Source organism: Podarcis melisellensis, assembly GCF_964234715.1.
Source record: "Podarcis melisellensis genome assembly, chromosome: 6".
Lineage (NCBI taxonomy): Eukaryota > Metazoa > Chordata > Lepidosauria > Squamata > Lacertidae > Podarcis > Podarcis melisellensis.
Window position 1 is genome coordinate 88,409,989 of NC_138538.1, and position 19,351 is coordinate 88,429,339.

The window sequence follows — 19,351 nt, forward strand, 5'->3', positions numbered from 1 at the left end:
AAACCTACTTTTCAGAAAAGTATGTCTTTCTTATGATTTAGGTATGGGCTCAAATATATATCCTGAAGACCCAGAAACAAAACTTTTCCTGATCTGAACAAAGCTCAGAAACATGGAGAAATAATAGAAATCTTTACCGTTTCAAGGTAGAAATGATTAGCAATGGAAAAGTGGGAAGAGGTGGCAGCAACAAACATAAGATGTTTCCTGTTTTGTGGCGCTTGTATGAGAGAGTGTTGCTTTAATCTTTTGGTATTAAGTTAAATGACTCCTTTGTGTGTAGAAAAGAAGAATTGGAATCTAAGTTTGGCACGACATTTCTACTAGGAAAAAGTCCTTTGGGTATGGAAATAAGAAGATGCTGAAACATCTTTTTGTTCTTGCCCGGGTTTTACGTTTAGTGGAAAGTGAGGAAGCCCTGGATCCTGCCAGCCCCAAGAGGCTGGGAAATTTTGTTTCTTTGACTCAAGTCTCCAATCTGTCTGGCACTCTCTATTGTCATAACTTGGAATTCTGTGCTTGAATCATACAGGCTGCCTCATTCAGTTCGAGGGAAAGAACAATGTTTTTTGATATGGCTGGAGACACACTGATTTGAAAGAAGTGTCACATCCTGTGCTGTATCTACACACTTTCTTCTTGTCTCTCTGTTGTCTCTACTCAAATAGGTTTGAAACAATACAAAATGTGTTTACATGAGGCAAGTGGAAGAAATGTGTTCACACATCACGAGCAGCTAGCTCTCTTTAATACCTTTTGTTTGAATATGGATGCAAGAGAACTCTAAACTTAGGCCAACAAGACAGAATTTTACTTTTCAACAGAAACAACAATTACAATCATAAAGCTGTCATTCTGTCCCTTCCTAAATGGGAGTAAGCAAGCCAAATTGAACTTGATGCAACTTTGAGCAGACCTGTATAGGACTGGACTGTAGGTGTTGTAAAATCAAATCACAAATGATATTTTGATGCAGGGTGGCATCAAAGCACATCTTACCACAGATTTTTTCATATGTTCAGTACCAATAAGTACTGAATATCTGAATGGAACTGTAGACGAAGGAATAAATGAGAGTGGCAAATATAGAGAGAGGGAATCCAGGGCTCAGGACAAACAAATCTGGACTCATCACCAATTGCAAACAGGATAATGTTACTTCCAATGGGTGGTCCAAAAGTTGCACACCGTACAGGTTTTTTTAAATTGTTGAACAGCATTTCATACCTCTACCCTACAATACACAACTGCACTATAAAAAGTGGGCCATCACTCTGCAGAAATAAATCTCAACAAAAACAATGAAAATGGCACCAGTGGAGATCTTTTGCTACCAGGGCTATAAACTTGCACTGCTGCAGACAATGGTGTAATGCTGCACTTCCTTACAAAGTTTACATTCACATGTCTAAAATGTGTTTAATGACATTTCAAGATAAACTCAAGGCCACAAATCCATTGTTTGAATCCCAGTTCTTCAAAGTTATTGGTAAGTGTTGCAAAGGGTCCAGTAAACACTTGAAAGGGTATTTAGTTGTGCTTCGTTTATGACTGTAAATGCTAAGCCAGCAGTCTTACTCTGCTTCTGTGGCAGATTCCAGTAAAGGCATCATTTCTAAGGTTTAAATTGTACGTCAGATTTATACAAAAAAATATATTTAGCGGAATATATTAATGTGGTAATGTTTTGATCAGACTGGATCAAACTACCACTTGGCCCCTAGGCACTGATTTTTCAAAGGTTGTACATTGTGGAGAAGAGCTTGAAAATAAAAATACCTGATTATCATTTTTTAACTGTTGTCAATAGCCTATTTGAAATATTAAACCCCCATATATATGGAAGTGCTCTAAATATTGAAGCACTGCTCAAACACATATGATGGAATTCTTCCCTTTTGATGTGTCTTGTCTACCAGGTGTAAAGAGGAATCCCCCCCCCCATGGCTCATCTTAGCTGCCCAGTTTCCCCCCAGGTCTAAGTAGGCCACCTCTGATGTATTTATGGGAAGTGCTGAGAAAGTGCTAATATCTCATTTCCACACAACCCCATACCAATTTACTTCCAAGGATACTGTCGAGGCCTATGGCTACACCTGACTGATGGATTCTCTTCTGCCTGTCAACCCCTCCTCCTTTGACCTTACATGACGAGGGCCTGCTCGCCATAGGAAATAAATCAGTCTCACACCAATGATATATTGAATAGGCCTAGCCAGCAACAACTGAGCTGAACCGAGCTGATCAGGCCCTGAGCATGCTCAAACTGCTGCGGCCTAGCATTTTATTATTTCACAGAACATTGTATCAACTCAACAGTAACAGACAATACCATATAAGGAAAATCACACCACTATCAGGGTATGCTGTATAAACCAATCACAGGCTAGCATGAGGTGTCCACACGCTGATCATGCCTAACACAGCCTGCCCTGCCAAAAGGTCAGGCTGCAGTAAATTTCCACCCATGTGCCCATTTTCCCTATAGGTAAAACCAACCATATTCCCACACTTACAAGATAAAAGATGTATTTTTTTTTAATCATCCTTTTTATCAGCTTTGTCAATGGGTGATCCATGCATTTTGCACATAAGATTTTGAATCTCTCTGCAAGAGTGTCTAGTACAGGTTATCTAGACAAGTAAACTATCGGATTTATTTTTCATCTATACCCACCTTTCTCTCGCATCCCTTTTTCTTAACAATAATAACACTTATTAATTTGAATCTGGATTTTGAGTGTATAAAAACAAATAGGCTTCCTTACATCACAAAGAAAAATTTCCAGGTGCCCCACCCCTTTTCACTGGAAGTCCCACCTATATGAATTATATATCAAAGAACATACAGTATGTTTAATGAAATTCTTATATTAATTTTCTTAAAGTGAGTTCTAAGGTATTGTGTAGCCCATATACATAGTTGGAGGTTTTGAGTCCCTCCGACCAATGGTGTGGCTCCAAGAGGGCCCTGGTGCCAGAAATGTTTGTTTTGGGAGTGTAAGCCTGTTCTCTCAGCCCCAGATTCTAAGGAATGTGTTTTATTATTATTAATTAAATTTCTATACCGCCCTGCATCTGAATATCACAGTGTGGTTTACAATATAAAAAGTCCTTACTGTACTCCTTGTCCTTTCGCTGCAGCCTCTGCTGTTGTAACCCCTAGGATGAAAGGACTCACATTTAAAATTTCCCATGGTGTTTAGTTATGTTAGTGGCCCCTGCCTCTTGCCCAAGCCAATAGGAATATGAGGATAAGCACTTCACATTATGCTCATGTGTTCGCAATGTACCTTTTTCAAACTAACAAACCAGTGTGACTGCCCCCCTCCCTTCACAAATGGGGGGACATTTTTATATTGTTTGTGTGCGATCTGAAAACTGCAGGTAGTGCAGAAGACTGTGGCACGGTTATTGGCAGACATGAGACCCCCCCTCCTTAAGTTTGCTACCGGGCCAAGTTCAAGCTAAAAAAGCCAATGTAATTCTGGGCTGCATCAATAGGAGTATAGCATCTAGATCAAGGGAAGTAATAGTGCCACTGTATCCTGCTCTGGTCAGACCTCACCTGGAGTACTGTGTCCAGTTCTGGGCACCACAGTTCAAGAAGGACACTGACAAACTGGAATGTGTCCAGAGGAGGGCAACCAAAATGGTCAAAGGCCTGGAAACGATGCCTTATGAGGAACGGCTAATGGAGCTGGGCATGTTTAGCCTGGAGAAGAGGAGGTTAAGGGGTGATATGATAGCCATGTTCAAATATATAAAAGGATGTCACATAGAGGAGGGAGAAAGGTTGTTTTCTGCTGCTCCAGAGAAGCGGACACGGAGCAATGGATCCAAACTACAAGAAAGAAGATTCCACCTAAACATTAGGAAGAACTTCCTGACAGTAAGAGCTGTTCGACAGTGGAATTTGCTGCCAAGGAGTGTGGTGGAGTCTCCTTCTTTGGAGGTCTTTAAGCAGAGGCTTGATAACCACATGTCAGGAGTGCTCTGATGGTGTTTCCTGCTTGGCAGGGGGTTGGACTCGATGGCCCTTGTGGTCTCTTCCAACTCTATGATTCTATGATTTTAAGGTGCTACTATTATTAGCATACAAAGCCCTTAACGACTTCAGTGCACCCATCTCCCGCATATGTGCAAAACAGGAAAAGTTCAGAATCCTTTATGACTGACTTTCCCCCATGCCGGCTCTTCCCACCCAAGACAAAACATAAAAGTAGCTCATTTTGAACATACTTATTTCTCTATGTTCACTGCCTGGGAAAAGTGAAATATTTCCCTGTCTTGACGTAAAGAAGACGTAAAGAATATTTCCCTGTCTTGATGTAAAGAAAAAATATTTCCCTGTCTTGACGTTTTGCTGGTATGTGAGTTACTGAAACTAACTTTAGAATCTAGATCAAGGATTACTTAAGTTTCCTTGGCTATCTTTTTTCTTTTTAATGCAACTTACCATTTCTGTGCATTTGTCTGGAGTCTTAAAAAAAAATGCTGGTGGTGACTGACAGGCTTGAAAAGTGCAATGCAGCCCTGTAGCATTGAACGAAGCTTCTTGGACTTCAAAGGCAGGGAGATCTTGATGGTGGCAGCAGTGAGTGACCAGATTCCTCAGAAGTACCTACCTCTCCCTTCAGTGAACCCTCTGTTTGCCACACCATACTTGGGCTCAAGCGAGGATTGTTTCTTGTGAGCACACCTAGGGGGATCTTTCCTCCATACAAAGCAAATCTTTTGGACATAGAAAAATAAATGTCAGAGAACGGCTGGCCTTCTACTGCGATGTATTTTATTATCATTTTGATGTCTCCCACCTTGCTCACCATGTGGGACACTACTAACACGGTTCAGTAGAAAAAGGACTTGGACCCCAGAGCAAAGAAAACAAATGCTGTTTAAATGCACATTTCACTTAGGCAGTGAAAAAAACTAAAGTAGAAATTCAATTTTACAACTCCTCTCTCTGTGTGTCTCTGTGTGTACATGCCTTGTGAGCCATAAGTGGGCACCTTTGAGAAGTTTCTCTGCAGACTGGCCCTTAGTCACTGAACAATCAGCTGAAGTGCTGTCCCGTATATGAGCCATTAGCACTTCCTTTTCTTTGAAGAAACGTTCCATTAGTTGTCCTGTTGAGCAAATAAGAAGTCTCTTGGGCGTAATGAACAAAAGAACAATGCCTCTAGAAATGCAAGCCAGTGACTAAATATTAACTATCTATAGACAGTTTGCATGCTTGGAATGCTGATTTCTAAAACCATCTTATCTTTCTGGTACCAGATGTACTTCCCATACCCATATCCGCATATATTTCAGACTACTTGGGCAACAGAACAGAGATATAAAATTGCCCACAAATGGTTTGCTCATAATTTTTCTTGAAGAGGGGAATTATTCATTGGTGCAAAGCCAGCTATCATTTGAAATGCCTCCATCTATCCACTTTGTCATAGGTTATGTGACTATCCATCAAGCCAGAGGTTTAGAAGCAACCTAAGCAAGGAAGTAACTGTTTACAGATTACTATAAAAATGTAAAGGACCCCTGACAGTTAAGTCCAGTTGCGAATGACTCTGGAGTTGCGGCGCTCACCTCATTTTACTGGCCAAGGGAGCCGGCATTTGTCTGCAGACAGTTTTTCTGGGTCATGTGGCCAGCATGACTAAGCTGCTTCTGGCGAAACCAGAGCATTGTACAGAAACACTGTTTACCTTCCCACTGCAGCGGTACCTATTTATCTACTTGCACTTTGACATGCTTTCAAACTGCTAGGTTGGCAGGAGCTGGGACCGAGCAATGGGAGCTCACCCCGTCACGGGGATTCGAACCGCCGACCTTCCGATCAGCAAGCCCTAGGCTCAGTGGTTTACACCACAGTGCCACCCACGTCCCTACACATTACTATACTGAAGCATAAATTCTGGACCACCTAAATCCTATACCGCTCCTTCTGGAAGACTATTTTCTGGGTGCTGTAGCATTGTGTCCGGTTCAAAGTTTTGTTTTTATGTTCCATCATCCTCGGACATAAGGCACCTAATAAAACGAGAACTGAAGCCTTGCACATCAGTCTTGGGCCACCCAAAACCATAAACACACTGGCCCATAGAAGATTGTGCTCTATGGGCATTAATGACCAGACCAGTCCTGTTTATGAGTGAACTTTACCTCCTTTTCTCCGGCTCACCACCTTCCACCCTTGTTCTCTTCTCAGGATCTCCCACCTCTTTCTCTCACTGCAATTCCACCCACCATGATTCTGGCCCTTGGGTGACTTTCCTTATGGGTTTATGGCCCTTCATAGAAAAAGGCTTCCCCTTTCAACCTACCATAAGGACTTGACAAAATGCTATGGGCATTTCAAAGGAGAGTTTTTCTGATGGTAGGGATGTATGATTTGGGATGTCCTCAAAGTTATCTTGGCATACCCTCCAACATTTCTCTCTTGAAAATAGGGACATCCCATTCCATCATGATAATTTTACTGTTTATACGCCATACATCTTACTGGGTTGCCCCAGCCACTCTGGGCAGCTTCCAACATATATAAAAACATAATAAAATATGAATTTTTTTTTTAAAAAAAACTTCCCAATATAGGATTGCCTTCAGATGGCTCGGGAGGCAGATAACACCACATTTATCCGATGAAAATAAGGACGTCCTAAGGAAAAGAGGGACATTCTGGGGTCAAATCAGAAGCCGGGATGATTCAGGGCTGTCCCTGGGAAATAGGGATACTTAGAGGGTCAGTTTTGGGGAGCAAAAGTGTGGAAACTTCAGTCTGATATTCAGGATTTTTTTGCTGAAAAGGATCTGTGAACTAGGAACCAACTTCAGAATTTCATCAAACCTCAGGTCATTTTTTTGTGTTTGTGTGTGCGTGTTTTTAATGGTATTTACGGTCTCTGTAACATAATGGTGCAAAACTTTCAAAATTTTGGGGAAGGAAGCCATTCCTTCATTTATTTATTTTAAGCCCTAAGCACTATTTGAGGTAAATAAATGCACCACACTGAATAGGATACAAGATAGGTAATGTGTTCTGTGAGCTTGCTTATTCATTCATCCATCCATTTATGCATTAATTTATTTGTCTTATACACCACCCTTCACCCAAAGACCACAAGGCAGCTTGCAGTGTCAAAAAACAAAACAAAGCAAAGCAAAGCAAAGCAAAACAAAACCATTCTTCTTCAGAGAAGAACGGCAGATTCAAAGTTGATGGACTATGCCAATTTGGGAAAAAATGACCAGAAGGATCAGAAACCAGGAAGACAACAAAATGGAAAAAAAGTCCCAGCAAAGGAAGAATGGATACAAAAACTTATGGGATATGCAGAAACGGTGAAACTTACTGGAAGAATAAGAAATCAACATTTTTTTTAATAAAATGGAAATGGTTTATTGACTATTTACAGATAAATTGTAAGCAGATAAATACATTGGCAGAATTATAGTAATAACCTGCAGTTTCCTAAGGGTATGTAGTTAAAGAAGACTAATAAATGAACAAATTAAGTTAATTTGGATATGCAGAAGATATTAAAAATAAATTTAAGGAACCACAGAAAGTGGGGGAAGGAAGTCAAGTTTTGAAATGTCAAAATGATTGTAAAAGTAGTGAAACGTATAAACTTGAAAAATATTTTTTTTTAAAGACCAAAATTTCAATAAGGAATGGGGAAAATGTATAATTTACCTTAAAAACCATTGCAAACAACTGAAATTGTTAGTAGGATTGGAATGACATTTGTAGCATAATGTTGGAAGAAGAGTGAGAAGAATCTTCTGATTCTTGAAATTATTAGTAGGATTGGAATGACGCTTGTAGTTTAATGTTGATTTTTTTGCGTACGGACTTTTAAAAGATTTGGATGAACAGACAAGATGCATGAGGGAAAGGTTAATATAAAGACCCACAAAGGGCAGGAGGGAAGTTCAGGAAAATCTTCGGGATTCTCTTTTTATTTTGGTTGTTTGATAATTGTTTGTAAACTGTCAAAATCTGTAAAAACTAAATAATATTTTTTTTTAAAAATAGAGAATTTCTTTTTCAAAAAGGACAAAAAAGCTAAAGAAAACCAACGCGCCAACGGCAACCACGCGCGCGAGCCCGCCAAAAAAAAACCGCCACAGCGACGCCGACCGTTATTCGAGTCTTTCTAACCGCCCTTCGCGCGCTCTCTGTCCAACCAGGGCCTCGCGCGGCAAGGCGCGAGCCAATGAGCGCTCGCCGTTCTGCGAGGGCCGTTTGTCTCCGTTCCGAGCGAGGCTATTCCTGAGGGGAGTGAGGGAAAGAGAGGCGCCGTTTTCACCGCGCTCGTCATTTTCTGTCTGCGCGCAAGCGGGGCTAGTGAGGGGGCGGGAGGTATCCTGCGCTACTCTCCCTTTGGGCAGAGCTGGGCCATGGCGTCGTCGTCGCCGCCTAAATCAGGCTGCTTTGCGGGCGAGTTGGCCGAGGTGGAGATCGACTCCGACGGCTGTTTCAAGTACATCTTGGTGCGGGTGCAGCGCGGAGGCAGCGGCCAAGGCGGTGGCCAAAGTGGTGGCCAACAAGGCTGCAGTCCAGGCCGTATTGGCAGCCCAAGCCGCGGCGGCGGCAGCCCAAGCCGTGGCGGCGAGTGCAGAGACATCGTGAGGGGGAGCGCTTCCGCCGAGTTGCACAGTGAGAGATGAGATTTTGCACGAAAGCCTTCGCACCACCCACCCCCTCCGGCCAGGCGGCTCACAAATTGGAAAATAAGACATAAGCGCCTCTCGGTCAATCCACCACTTTGCGAATTGTTCTTAGGGACTCTTTTAACAGATAAAATAATAACAGCTAGAAACATTTGGCGGGGGTCGGGAAGGGGAAATCATAAAAAACCCACAGATAAAAATAATAATAGCTAGAAACATTTGGCGGCGTGGAAGAGGCCGGGGGGAGGGGAAATGATTAAAAAAAAACCCCACAGATAAAAAAATAATACCTAGAAACATTTTTTTTTGGGGGGGAGAACCATTTTTTAAACCAAAAGTAACAACAGAAACATTGGGCAGGGAGGGACAGGTGGGGGGGGTGCAATCAGGCATAGGCGACCTTCGGCCCTCCAGATGTTTTGGACTACAACTCCCACCATCCCTGACCACTGCTCCTGTTAGCTAGGGATCATGGGAGTTGTAGGCCAAAAAATCTGGAGGACTGAAGGTTACCTGCCTGATTTCTAAAAATCACCATAAAAATAGCTAGAAATTGGGGGGTGGGGGTTAAAAAAAGCCACATAGATACAGAAACATTTGGTAGGGTGAAGGTGGGGACAATCATTTTTTTAAACAAAACACCCACAGATACAGATATATCATCCATTTAAACCAGTGTTTCTCAAGTTGTGGGTCTCGAGATGTTGGACAACTCCCATCATCCTTGAGCTCGCCTTGCTAGCTAGGGGTGATGGGAGTTGAATAACATCTGGGGACCTGCAGGTTGAGAAAGGCTGATTTAAACCATGCGAATATGGGCATAGCCAAGAGGGCCCCCCCCCCCGGAGCCTCAAAAATTACTGAAGGGTGCTAAAAAATAATTAATTTGAGGTTCTGCACCACCACTGCCCCAGCAGAAGCCTGACCCCCAAATGAAAGCGTGAGGACCCACACCCCCTGTGTAACATGGGCATAGCCAATGATTTTTATATCAATAAAAATACACAGCTAACAGGTTTGGGCCCCCCAATAAAAGGCCTGCCCCAGCTAGCAAAAATCCTGGTTATGCCTATGCCCCTTAATTGTCCTGTTATTTTTTTCTAAACCCGAGAACTCAAGTGACATTTGGTGACATTTCCCCCCCAGAAAGATCAACAACTTTCATTTTGCCCCACCCCCAAAACATAATTACAATAAAAATGGCATGGTGCCCACCCTTTAAATAAAAGTGTTAAGTTTCCCAATGCCTGTTGGAAGAAGAATGCAAACGTGTGAACGTGTGTCTGCATTGCCACCAGCAATTTTTGTTCTGTTGCTTTGTCTTGCTTGTGGGAAGAAGGAACATGGCTGGGCTTCTTTCTGCTTGCTGAAGATTTGCATAAATACACTTGCCAGCAGCTTGGCTGGGAATAATTCAGGACTTCTGTGACACCTAGAAAAATGAAATTTGATGCACTGGAGTCCAGTGGGGTACTACAAACACTAGAAAATGGAAGTATGATAGTTTTTTTTATAAGGGTGGGGGAGAGATCCCAAAATAAATTGAAATATAAACTGTGTAGTCCCAGTTAGAAGACTTAAATTCTAGGCCATATGTATGGTTCACGTACAAGAGTATGAACTAGTGCAGGTATAAAGTTAGGGAAACCCAGCCAGATGGGTGGGGTTTAAATAATAAATTATTATTAAAGTTTGAAAATCCTGCCCTAAAGGAAAGTGTTAAGATGCCTTCACAATCCCCTATATGTTCCTAACATGTTTTTTTTAAAGGGCAGTGGGGAACCATCTGAACCACCTAATATTTTTCCTTATTTTGAGCCAGCCTGAATATACCTGTTTTGCTGCCCGGAGTATTACATATAGCAGTAGAAATAAATAAAAAAATTGTCCAGTAGCACCTTAGAGACCAACTAAGTTTGTTCTGGGTATAAGCTTTTGTGTGCATGCACACTTCTTCAGATACACTGAAACAGAAGTCACCAGACCCATATATATATAGTGGGATGGTGGGGTGGAGTATTTCTCAGAAGGGTAGTAGGAGATGGGGGATTGACTCAATGGGTATAGGAAAAAGCAAGGGATAGTATGCAGATGACAAAAAATAGCTTTAGCATGTGAGACAAGAATCTAATATCTCTATTCAGACCTGATCTCCATAGTTTTCAGTTTAGTAATAAATTGTAATTCAGCAACTTCTCTCATCTATTTCTGAAATTCTTTTGTAATAAGACCGCTGCTCTGTGATCTTGTATTGAATGTCCTGGGAGATTGAAGTGTTCTACTGGTTTCTCTGTCTTGTGATTCCAATCTGACATCAGGAATCACAAGACAGAGAAACCAGTAGGAGAACATTTCAATCTTCCAGGACGTTCAATAAAAAGGTGCTTTTAATGAAAAGGTGCTTTTAGATAGGGGTGTAATACTGTAAAAATGGGTCAATGAGATATCACAAATGGGTCATAAATAAAAGGTTTTGTTTAATGTACTGAACCTTCCCCTAGAAAGGGTAGATTTGGACGAAATTGGGGAGGGAGGGAGATACAGACTGGGATTTTGATGGTATTGACAGTGAGATACTGTGGAAATCTTAAAGCATGAGTAGCAATAATCCCATCTTGAACACACATCTTGAATCACTCAAAACCATACCTTTACAACCATACCTTATTCTTCTGATAATCCTAGGAAGTAAGTCACTGCTAATGCCATTTTACAGAAGATGGACTGAGAAGAAAATACTGTACGCTTGCCCATGGCCATTCAGTGAAATCCAATAATAAATGCGGTTCTCCCAGGCTCAAGTACAACTAGTCACTGAATTTCTCTATTCTAGTGGGGGTTTCCCCCTCAATTGATAAATAAGAAAAGATGAGGAGCACCAACCTTTGTAATAATTCCTGATGTCTTTAGGCCTGAACCACCCATGTTAAAAATGCTCCAAATCTGTACAGCTGTAACGTATTAAATGCTAACGTTCAAATGAGGCATAATTATTTTTGTACTTCAGGTATTTCCACCTTTATTTTTATAAGGTATTCTTAGTACTATTATTGTTTTGCAGATCAGTTATATGAAAAGATATGTTCTGAAATTGAAAAGATGGGCTGTATGTGCAAGTGTCTTGGAGGAGGAAAAATTGAGCACAATAGCAGAGACAAAAAAATCCATGTATCTGGTGTTTCTCCAGTAAGTGTTGTATACATCCAGTTTCTAAATATGATGATTCACTTTGCAAATATGCTAGTAATTAATGATAATGTCAGAAAAATGTGTTTCATATTGGTCTCTGAGAAGAAGCAGACAATTTTACGAATTACATAATACTGACGGAACTTGAATATTTGTTTAGTATGTGAATGTCAGTCACTGCATAATCCACTAAGAAATATACTATTACAGGAAACAAAATTACTTGTATTATTTTAAAGCTTTATGAATAAATTACTGAATTCTTCAAAATAAATCCCTATGAAAATATAATTTTTTAATCAGGTTGCTACAAAAGCTCAGGGCACGTGACAGCATCCTAAAACAAGCTAGTAAAATGACCTGTGAGAAGAGCCACAGAATCAATCAAGACTGGTTTGCTGAAGTCCAGCATCTACAACTGTATTGGCTATTTAAAGGTTGCTAATAAGAGGTCCAGACTTCGCACATGCAAGGGAGAGCCATTCTTACTACAATTTTAAATGAGCTTCAAAAAAACCCCCTTCTCTCTTTAATATCTAGCATGAGGAAGAGTTCTGGAGATCTTAAAAAAGGGGTTTTGTAAAATTTTGATTGCCCTAATATGGATTTAGGATGGTGTAGGAACTGTTATATATTCTTACTGCACTTGTTTTCCCCACTACTCTTGGAGAAAGCACAGGAGAGATTTTCCGCCCTCATTTTCCTTTTCGTTTCCCAAGCATGTCTTACTATCATAGGGGGGAATAATCTGGCCTTTTGGGTAGAGAACAGAGAGAAAAGATCCCAACTGATAAAAACTATGTGGTGCACTTAGGTACTTATTAAACAAATGAAAAATGAAATTGGTAATAATATGTTGTCTGCCCTCCCACCAGATGTCAAAGAGACCAACAACTACCAGACTTTTAGAAGACATCTGAAGGCAGCCCTGTTTAGGGAAGCTTTTAATGTTTGATGTATTAGAGTATTTTAATATATTTTTTTGGAAGCCGCCCAGAGTGGCTGGGGAAGCCAGCCAGATGGGCGGGGTATAAATAATATATTATTATTATTATTATTATTATTATTATTATTATTATTATTATTAGAAATTCTAGCAAGAATCTTTAGCACACACATTTTCTCTTTAGGAGTAATTTGTGCATTTTTCTTTCCTACAGGCATATGGTAAAGCTGATCATTCCATGACTGTGGCAATACTGAAGAAAACGTTTAAGGATTATGACATTAGTTGTTCAGATGACTAGTAAACCGTTGCTTTGCAGTCTAAAATTTAAAGTCAGATTGTTCTTGGTTCTTTTCAACATAATTCTAAGCTTCCACCAAAATGTGTAATGTATTTAGCTTAATGCTGAATAAAAACTTTGACTGTGAATTTGTTGGTGCTTGATTCAAAAAATGTTTTCAAAGTACTTCTGATCATGTGAAATTCCACTATAAGCATTTTAAATATTATAAGAGGCAATTCCTACCCACAACCTAACCCAAAGTGGTGGGATCAGTTTAAAAACAATGTACTGTAGAGCTTAGTCTGCTCTTAGTGAATGGGAATACAGTACAGTACTTTCATGGCGTGAAAGATTCTTGAGTTCTGTCTACATCTTTCCTGTGGAAGCCCTTTCTAGTTGGTGAAACTTTATTAATCATAGAGCGGAGATCAACTTTTCCTTATCTGCTTGATTAGATAGGGAGAGGGGGAAGGCTGTGGCTCAAGTGGCTGCAATATCAACAATTCTTAATGCTTCTTGGACAGAGAACAGAAACCACTGCAGACTGTGCAGTCACCTGGGATCTTGTAGTGTGGATAGAAAAGGAGGTAGAAAATGACTGGGTGGGATTTGTCTTTTCTCCTGAAACACTACTTTCATTCAGAGTTTATGAGGCTCCTGTCTGTGCTTTTAATTTAGCTTCTTCAACAATTATTTCTTCTCCCTGAATTGGGCTTGAAGATACTATCTTATTGGGGCTGTTTCAATATAGGCTTCCCCATGTTTTATATGCTATGTGAGATGCTTGTTATGTCTTGATACCTGTTTGGCAAACTGGACTGTTTTGCCCAATTGCAAAACAGAGTGCCCAGAAGCTCCACATCATCCGAAGCGCAGTTCAAAGGAACATCAACAACAGAACAAGAAATTGGCATCCAAATATTTAAAACAAATATAAATGCATAAATGCAAAATCCTTCAACAGTCTGAACTCTGGATATATTCTTCATGTGATAATTAAAGTAGGATTAGGCATTCACACTGGATTCTAAAAAGTTTTTCTAGGATAATAGCACTAAATGCATTTCCAACTACCTACTGTTACTTCCAGTACTTTATCTGGGACAACTGTAAAAGTAGCTGTTAAACTGCCTCAGTGGTTGCTTCAATCTAAATTTAGATTCAGTTCCTGCCATCAGCAAATCAACACTTAACACACCCCAGCCCAGGTGACTAAACGAGGCAAATGCTTATCCAATTTGAACTATGCCCCTCTTCCTTCCTGCACTAATTTCCAACAAGGCTTATACCTCTTCAGTGTCCTGTTTGGTTACTGGAAATAAAATGAAACGAGGCTGGCTTTCTTCCAAGAAATGTGCATCTCTGAGCCAGATGTAGGGTGCAAACTGACTGTATTGGAACAGACCAAATAAAGTACGGTGGTACCTCAGGTTAAGTAATTCGTTCTGGAGGTCCGTACTTAACCTGAATCTGTTCTTAACCTGAAGCACCACTTTAGCTAATGGGGCTTCCTGCTACTGCCTGAGCACGATTTCTGTTCTCATCCTGAAGCAAAGTTCTTAACCCGAGGTAATATTTCTGGGTTAGTGGAGTCTGTAACCTGAAGCGTATGTAACCCTAGGTACCACTGTACAGTGGTACCTCAGGTTATGTACTTGATGCAGACAATTTTCCAGTGTTTGTCTGTTTCCATTGAAATCGATATTGAGAAAGCCTGAATACAGTTTTGTTCAATAAATACTATCCTAATACAGTGGTACCTCGGGTTACATACACTTCAGGTTACATATGCTTCAGGTTACAGACTCCGCTAACCTGGAAGTAGTACCTTGGGTTAAGAACTTGGTTCAGGATGAGAACAGAAATCGTGCTCCTGCGGTGCGGCGGCAGCGGGAGGCCCCATTAGCTAAAGTGGTGCTTCAGGTTAAGAACAGTTTCAAGTTAAGTACGGACCTCTGGAACGAATTAAGTACTTAACCCAAGGTACCACTGTACTTCTTCACACAGTACGAAGTAAAAACTACAGTCATTGGAAAAAGAAAGAACTCCCTCTTTGAATTCTGTGGTTTTACATATGAGGACATAATAACAATCACCTGTTCCTTGGCCGGTCTTAAAATTATGTAAATAGAACCTCGGATGAACAACAAATCACTGTGCCATGGTTTATTTAACAGAAATAAAGCCAAAATGAAGACGCCATGTGTGAAAAACTACGTACACCTTATGATTCAATAGGTTGCAGAACCAGCTTTAGCAGCAATAACTTGAAGGAATCGTTTTCTGTATGGTTTTATTCAGTGGTGGCCAAACTTGGCCCTCCAGCTGTTTTGGGACTACAATTCCCATCACCCCTGACCATTGGCCCTGTTAGCTAAGGATGATGGGGGTTGTAGTCCCAAAACAGCTGGAGGGCCGAGTTTGGCCATGCCTGGTTTTATCAGTCTCTCACATTATTGTGGAAGAATTTTGGCACACTCTTCTTCAAGTTGCTTCAGTTCATTGAGGTTTGTGCCATCATATTTGTTTATGTGCAGCTCTCTTAAAAGGTCCCACCACAACATTTCAATTAGGTTGAGGTCTGGACTTTGACTGGGCCATTGCGACACCTTGATTCTTTTATTTTCCAGCCGTTCTGTTGTAGATTTGCTGGTGTGCTTGGGCTCCTTGTCCTGTTGCATGGCCCAATTTCATCCAAGCTTCAGCTGCCGTCACATTGACTCTAGAATACTTTGGTATACAGTACAGAGGAGTTCATGGCTGACTCAATGACTGCAGGGTTCCCAGGTCCTGTGGCTGCAAAACAAGCCAGAATCACTACCCCTCCACCACCATGCTTGACAGTTGGCATGAGGCGATTGTGCTGATATGCTGTTTGGTTTTTGCCAAAGGTAAAGGTAAAGGGACCCCTGACCATTAGGCCGACTCTGGGGTTGCAGCGCTCATCTCGCTTTATTGGCTGAGCGAGCCAGCGTATAGCTTCCAGGTCATATGGCCAGCATGACTAAGCTGCTTCTGGCAAACCAGAGCAGCGCACGGAAACACCGTTTACCTTCCCGCCGGAGTGGTACCTATCTATCTTCTTGCACTTTGACATGCTTTCGAACTGCTAGGTTGGCAGGAGCTGGAACCGAGCAACGGGAGCTCACCCTGTCGTGGGGATTCGAACCGCCAACCTTCTGATCGGCAAGCCCTAGGCTCTGCACTTTAACCCACAGCGCCACCTGCATTGCCAAATGTGGCGCTGTGCATTATTGCCGAGTATCTTCATCTTGTTTTCATCTTCCAAAGGGCATTGTTCCAGAAGTCTTCTTGTTTGCTCAGATGCAACTTTGCAAACCAAAGCCTTGTTGCCATCTTCCTTTTTAGATAGAGGCTTTCTCCTGACAGTCCTTCCAAGCAAGCCATACTGGTTCCATCTTTTTCCAATTGAACTGTCATGAACTTTAAAATTTAACATGCTGAGGCCTATAGAGCCTGAGATGTACTGTATTGACCCAGATATAAGCTGCACATTCCCCAAAAATTCCGATCGTGAAAAGTTAAAGTGCGGCTTATATTCATGACCTTACACCACCAGCAAAGTATTGCGGCTCCCTCCCCCCCAGGTAGCAGCCCAGGATTGCGGGGTAATGGCGCCCAACCTGCTTGGTTGGAGATGGCTTTATAACCTTTCTCAGTTTCATGGGCAGCAACAGTTGCTTCTCTAAGAGCATTCCTGATGTCTTTCCTCCTTGATAATGGGTTGAAACGGCCTCGGCCCGGTATACCTGAAGGAGTGTCTCCACCCCCATCATTCAGCCGGGACACTGAGGTCCAGCTCTGAGGGCCTTCTGATGGTTCCCTCATTGCAAGAAGCGGAGCTACAGGGAACCAGACAGAGGGCCTTCTTGGTAGTGGCGCCCGCCCTGTGGAATGCCCTACCTTCAGATGTGAAAGAAATAAGCAGCTATCTTCTTTTTAAAAGACATCTGAATGCAGCCCTGTTTAGGGAAGTTTTTAATATTTAATGCTGTCTTGTTTTGAACACTTGATTGGAAGCCGCCCAGAGTGGCTGGGGAAACTCAGCCAGATGGGCGGGGTATAAATAAAAAAATTATTATTATTATTATTACACTGCCGGCATAATATAAAAAGGGAGCTTAAGTCTTGCTCAAAGGCCATCAAAAGTGGGTGTGGAGAAAATGCCACCATCACTACGGTTCTATCCACAATATACATTAAAAGAACATATACCATTATAAAGTCATGGCTTCTCCCCTAAAATCCTGGGAATTGTAGTCTGTTCAAGATGCTGAGTATGGTTAAGAAATCTCTATTCCCTTCCCAGAGCTCCTTGGGAAGAGGGACTGAACATGCTGAGAACTGTAGAAGACTGATGACACATGCATGCAGGCCATCAGGGCTGTGTGTAAAAAGAAAAAGAACCAATTATTAGTATTGCAAATTGTTTGCGGCTTTTCCACGTATGTGTTCCCAGAGGTGCTCATAAAACAACACTGAGCACTTAAGCTCCATCTTCACTATATAAAGCAGTACCGTGGTTTAGCAACCGTCCCTTCTTCCCAGGCAACTGTAGCTGTGAGGGGAAACTACATCTCTAGCAGAAGCTTGCGCAAAAATATTAGCATACTCTTGATTATCGTTGGCAAAGGACACATAGGACAGCTGTTACTATTTAGCTCTGCTTACAAATGCATCTGCCTTGGTACTCCTGGCTAGATTTACCTTTGTGTAAAATGAATCTACGTTTTCATTTATTTGAACATATGCATACAACATTATTGTAGAAGCAGTGTCAATGTAGACAAAATAGGTAAAATAAATTATTGTTGGGAGATATGCTTATCTCCTAGATAATAAAACAGAGGTCCATCAAGGATTTATGAACCATATACTGTAATAAGAAACTTTCTTATCAAAGTATGGAGGAAATATCACAGGTTACTAGAACCAAAGCCCCCCTGGTGGGCAGTTCCACTTGAAATGGTATCAATAAAAAAGAAAAATATGGGAAAATTAGGAGTAACGTACAAGCAACTCTTAAAGGAAGAGCAAGGACAACTAAAACTGAAACCCTATGAAGAACTTAAACCGTTTTGTACCACTTGGCTACAGTATCATCAATTATATGATAAATTTAACTGATAATAAAATTGGTTTCCAAAAAGAATAAAAATTCCAGTTAGAACTCTTGAATAATTCCAAAAAGAATCTATCAAAAATGTATAATTTACAACTTGAATGGGAACTCAAAGATGAACAAATTAAAGAAGTAATGATCAAGTGGGGACAGGATTTTGGATACGTGATTCCATTAGATCAATGGGAAAAACTTTGGAAACCAGATATTAATTTCACCACATGTATTACTATCAAAGAAAATATTATGAAGATGTTTTACAGGTGGTATTTAACACCTGTAAAACTAGCCAAAAATTATAAATTAACATCGAATTTGTGTTGGAGATGTAGGGTATTAAGAGGGATCTTTGTATCATGTCTGGTGGGGATGTGATAAAATTAAATTTTGGGGGGGATTAATATACATGAGGAATTTAAAAGAATGTTCAGAATAACAATTGGTAAAAAGCCGGAAGCATTCCTTTGAGAAATTGTAACAAATGACATCCCCAAAGACATGAAGAGAATTGTTCTATATGCAACAGCCTAGGTTACTGGTTGCTAAAAATCGAAAATCAGAAGATGTACCATCAGTGGCAGATTGGCAACGTAATTTTTTTGAAATGATTGAATTAACAAAAATGACGGCAACAATTAGAATGCAATCTAACCAAAATCTCAAACAGGAATGGAAGTATGTAGATGAATCCATGATTAAAAGATGCTCCAACAAAAATTTATTGATATGTATAAAGTGAATTTAAATAGATATAAAAGAATCAATGTTTAATTATTAAGATACAAGAATACAATCACAATAATAAAGTTATAAAAAAAATTAGAAAGTCTCGCATGGGTAGAGGGAAGACATAGGGTAAAGACAAGAAGTAATAAATGACTAAATGTTGATACATAATGAAATGAAAAATGTGAATTTACAAGTATAATGTATATGTAATGGCATGTAAACATTTTGTACAATGGTACCTCTGGTTACGTACTTAATTCGTTCTGGAGGTCCGTTCTTAACCAGAAACTGTTCTTAACCTGAAGCGCCACTTTAGCTAATGGGGCCTCCTGCTGCTGCTGCACCACCACCACGCAATTTCTGTTCTCATCCTGAAGCA

General features: G+C 40.7%; 1 protein-coding gene across 1 annotated transcript; it reads left to right on the forward strand.

The window, feature by feature from the left end:
- Positions 1 to 8,263: 8,263 nt before the first annotated feature.
- On the forward strand, positions 8,264 to 13,246 carry LOC309371875 (14 kDa phosphohistidine phosphatase-like). The gene is made up of 3 exons (XM_081914973.1): positions 8,264 to 8,668; positions 11,744 to 11,868; positions 13,032 to 13,246. The coding sequence occupies exons 1-3, from the start codon at positions 8,410 to 8,412 to the stop codon at positions 13,116 to 13,118; spliced, it is 471 nt and encodes a 156-aa protein (XP_081771099.1). The 5' UTR covers positions 8,264 to 8,409; the 3' UTR covers positions 13,119 to 13,246.
- The last annotated feature ends 6,105 nt before the right edge of the window (positions 13,247 to 19,351 follow it).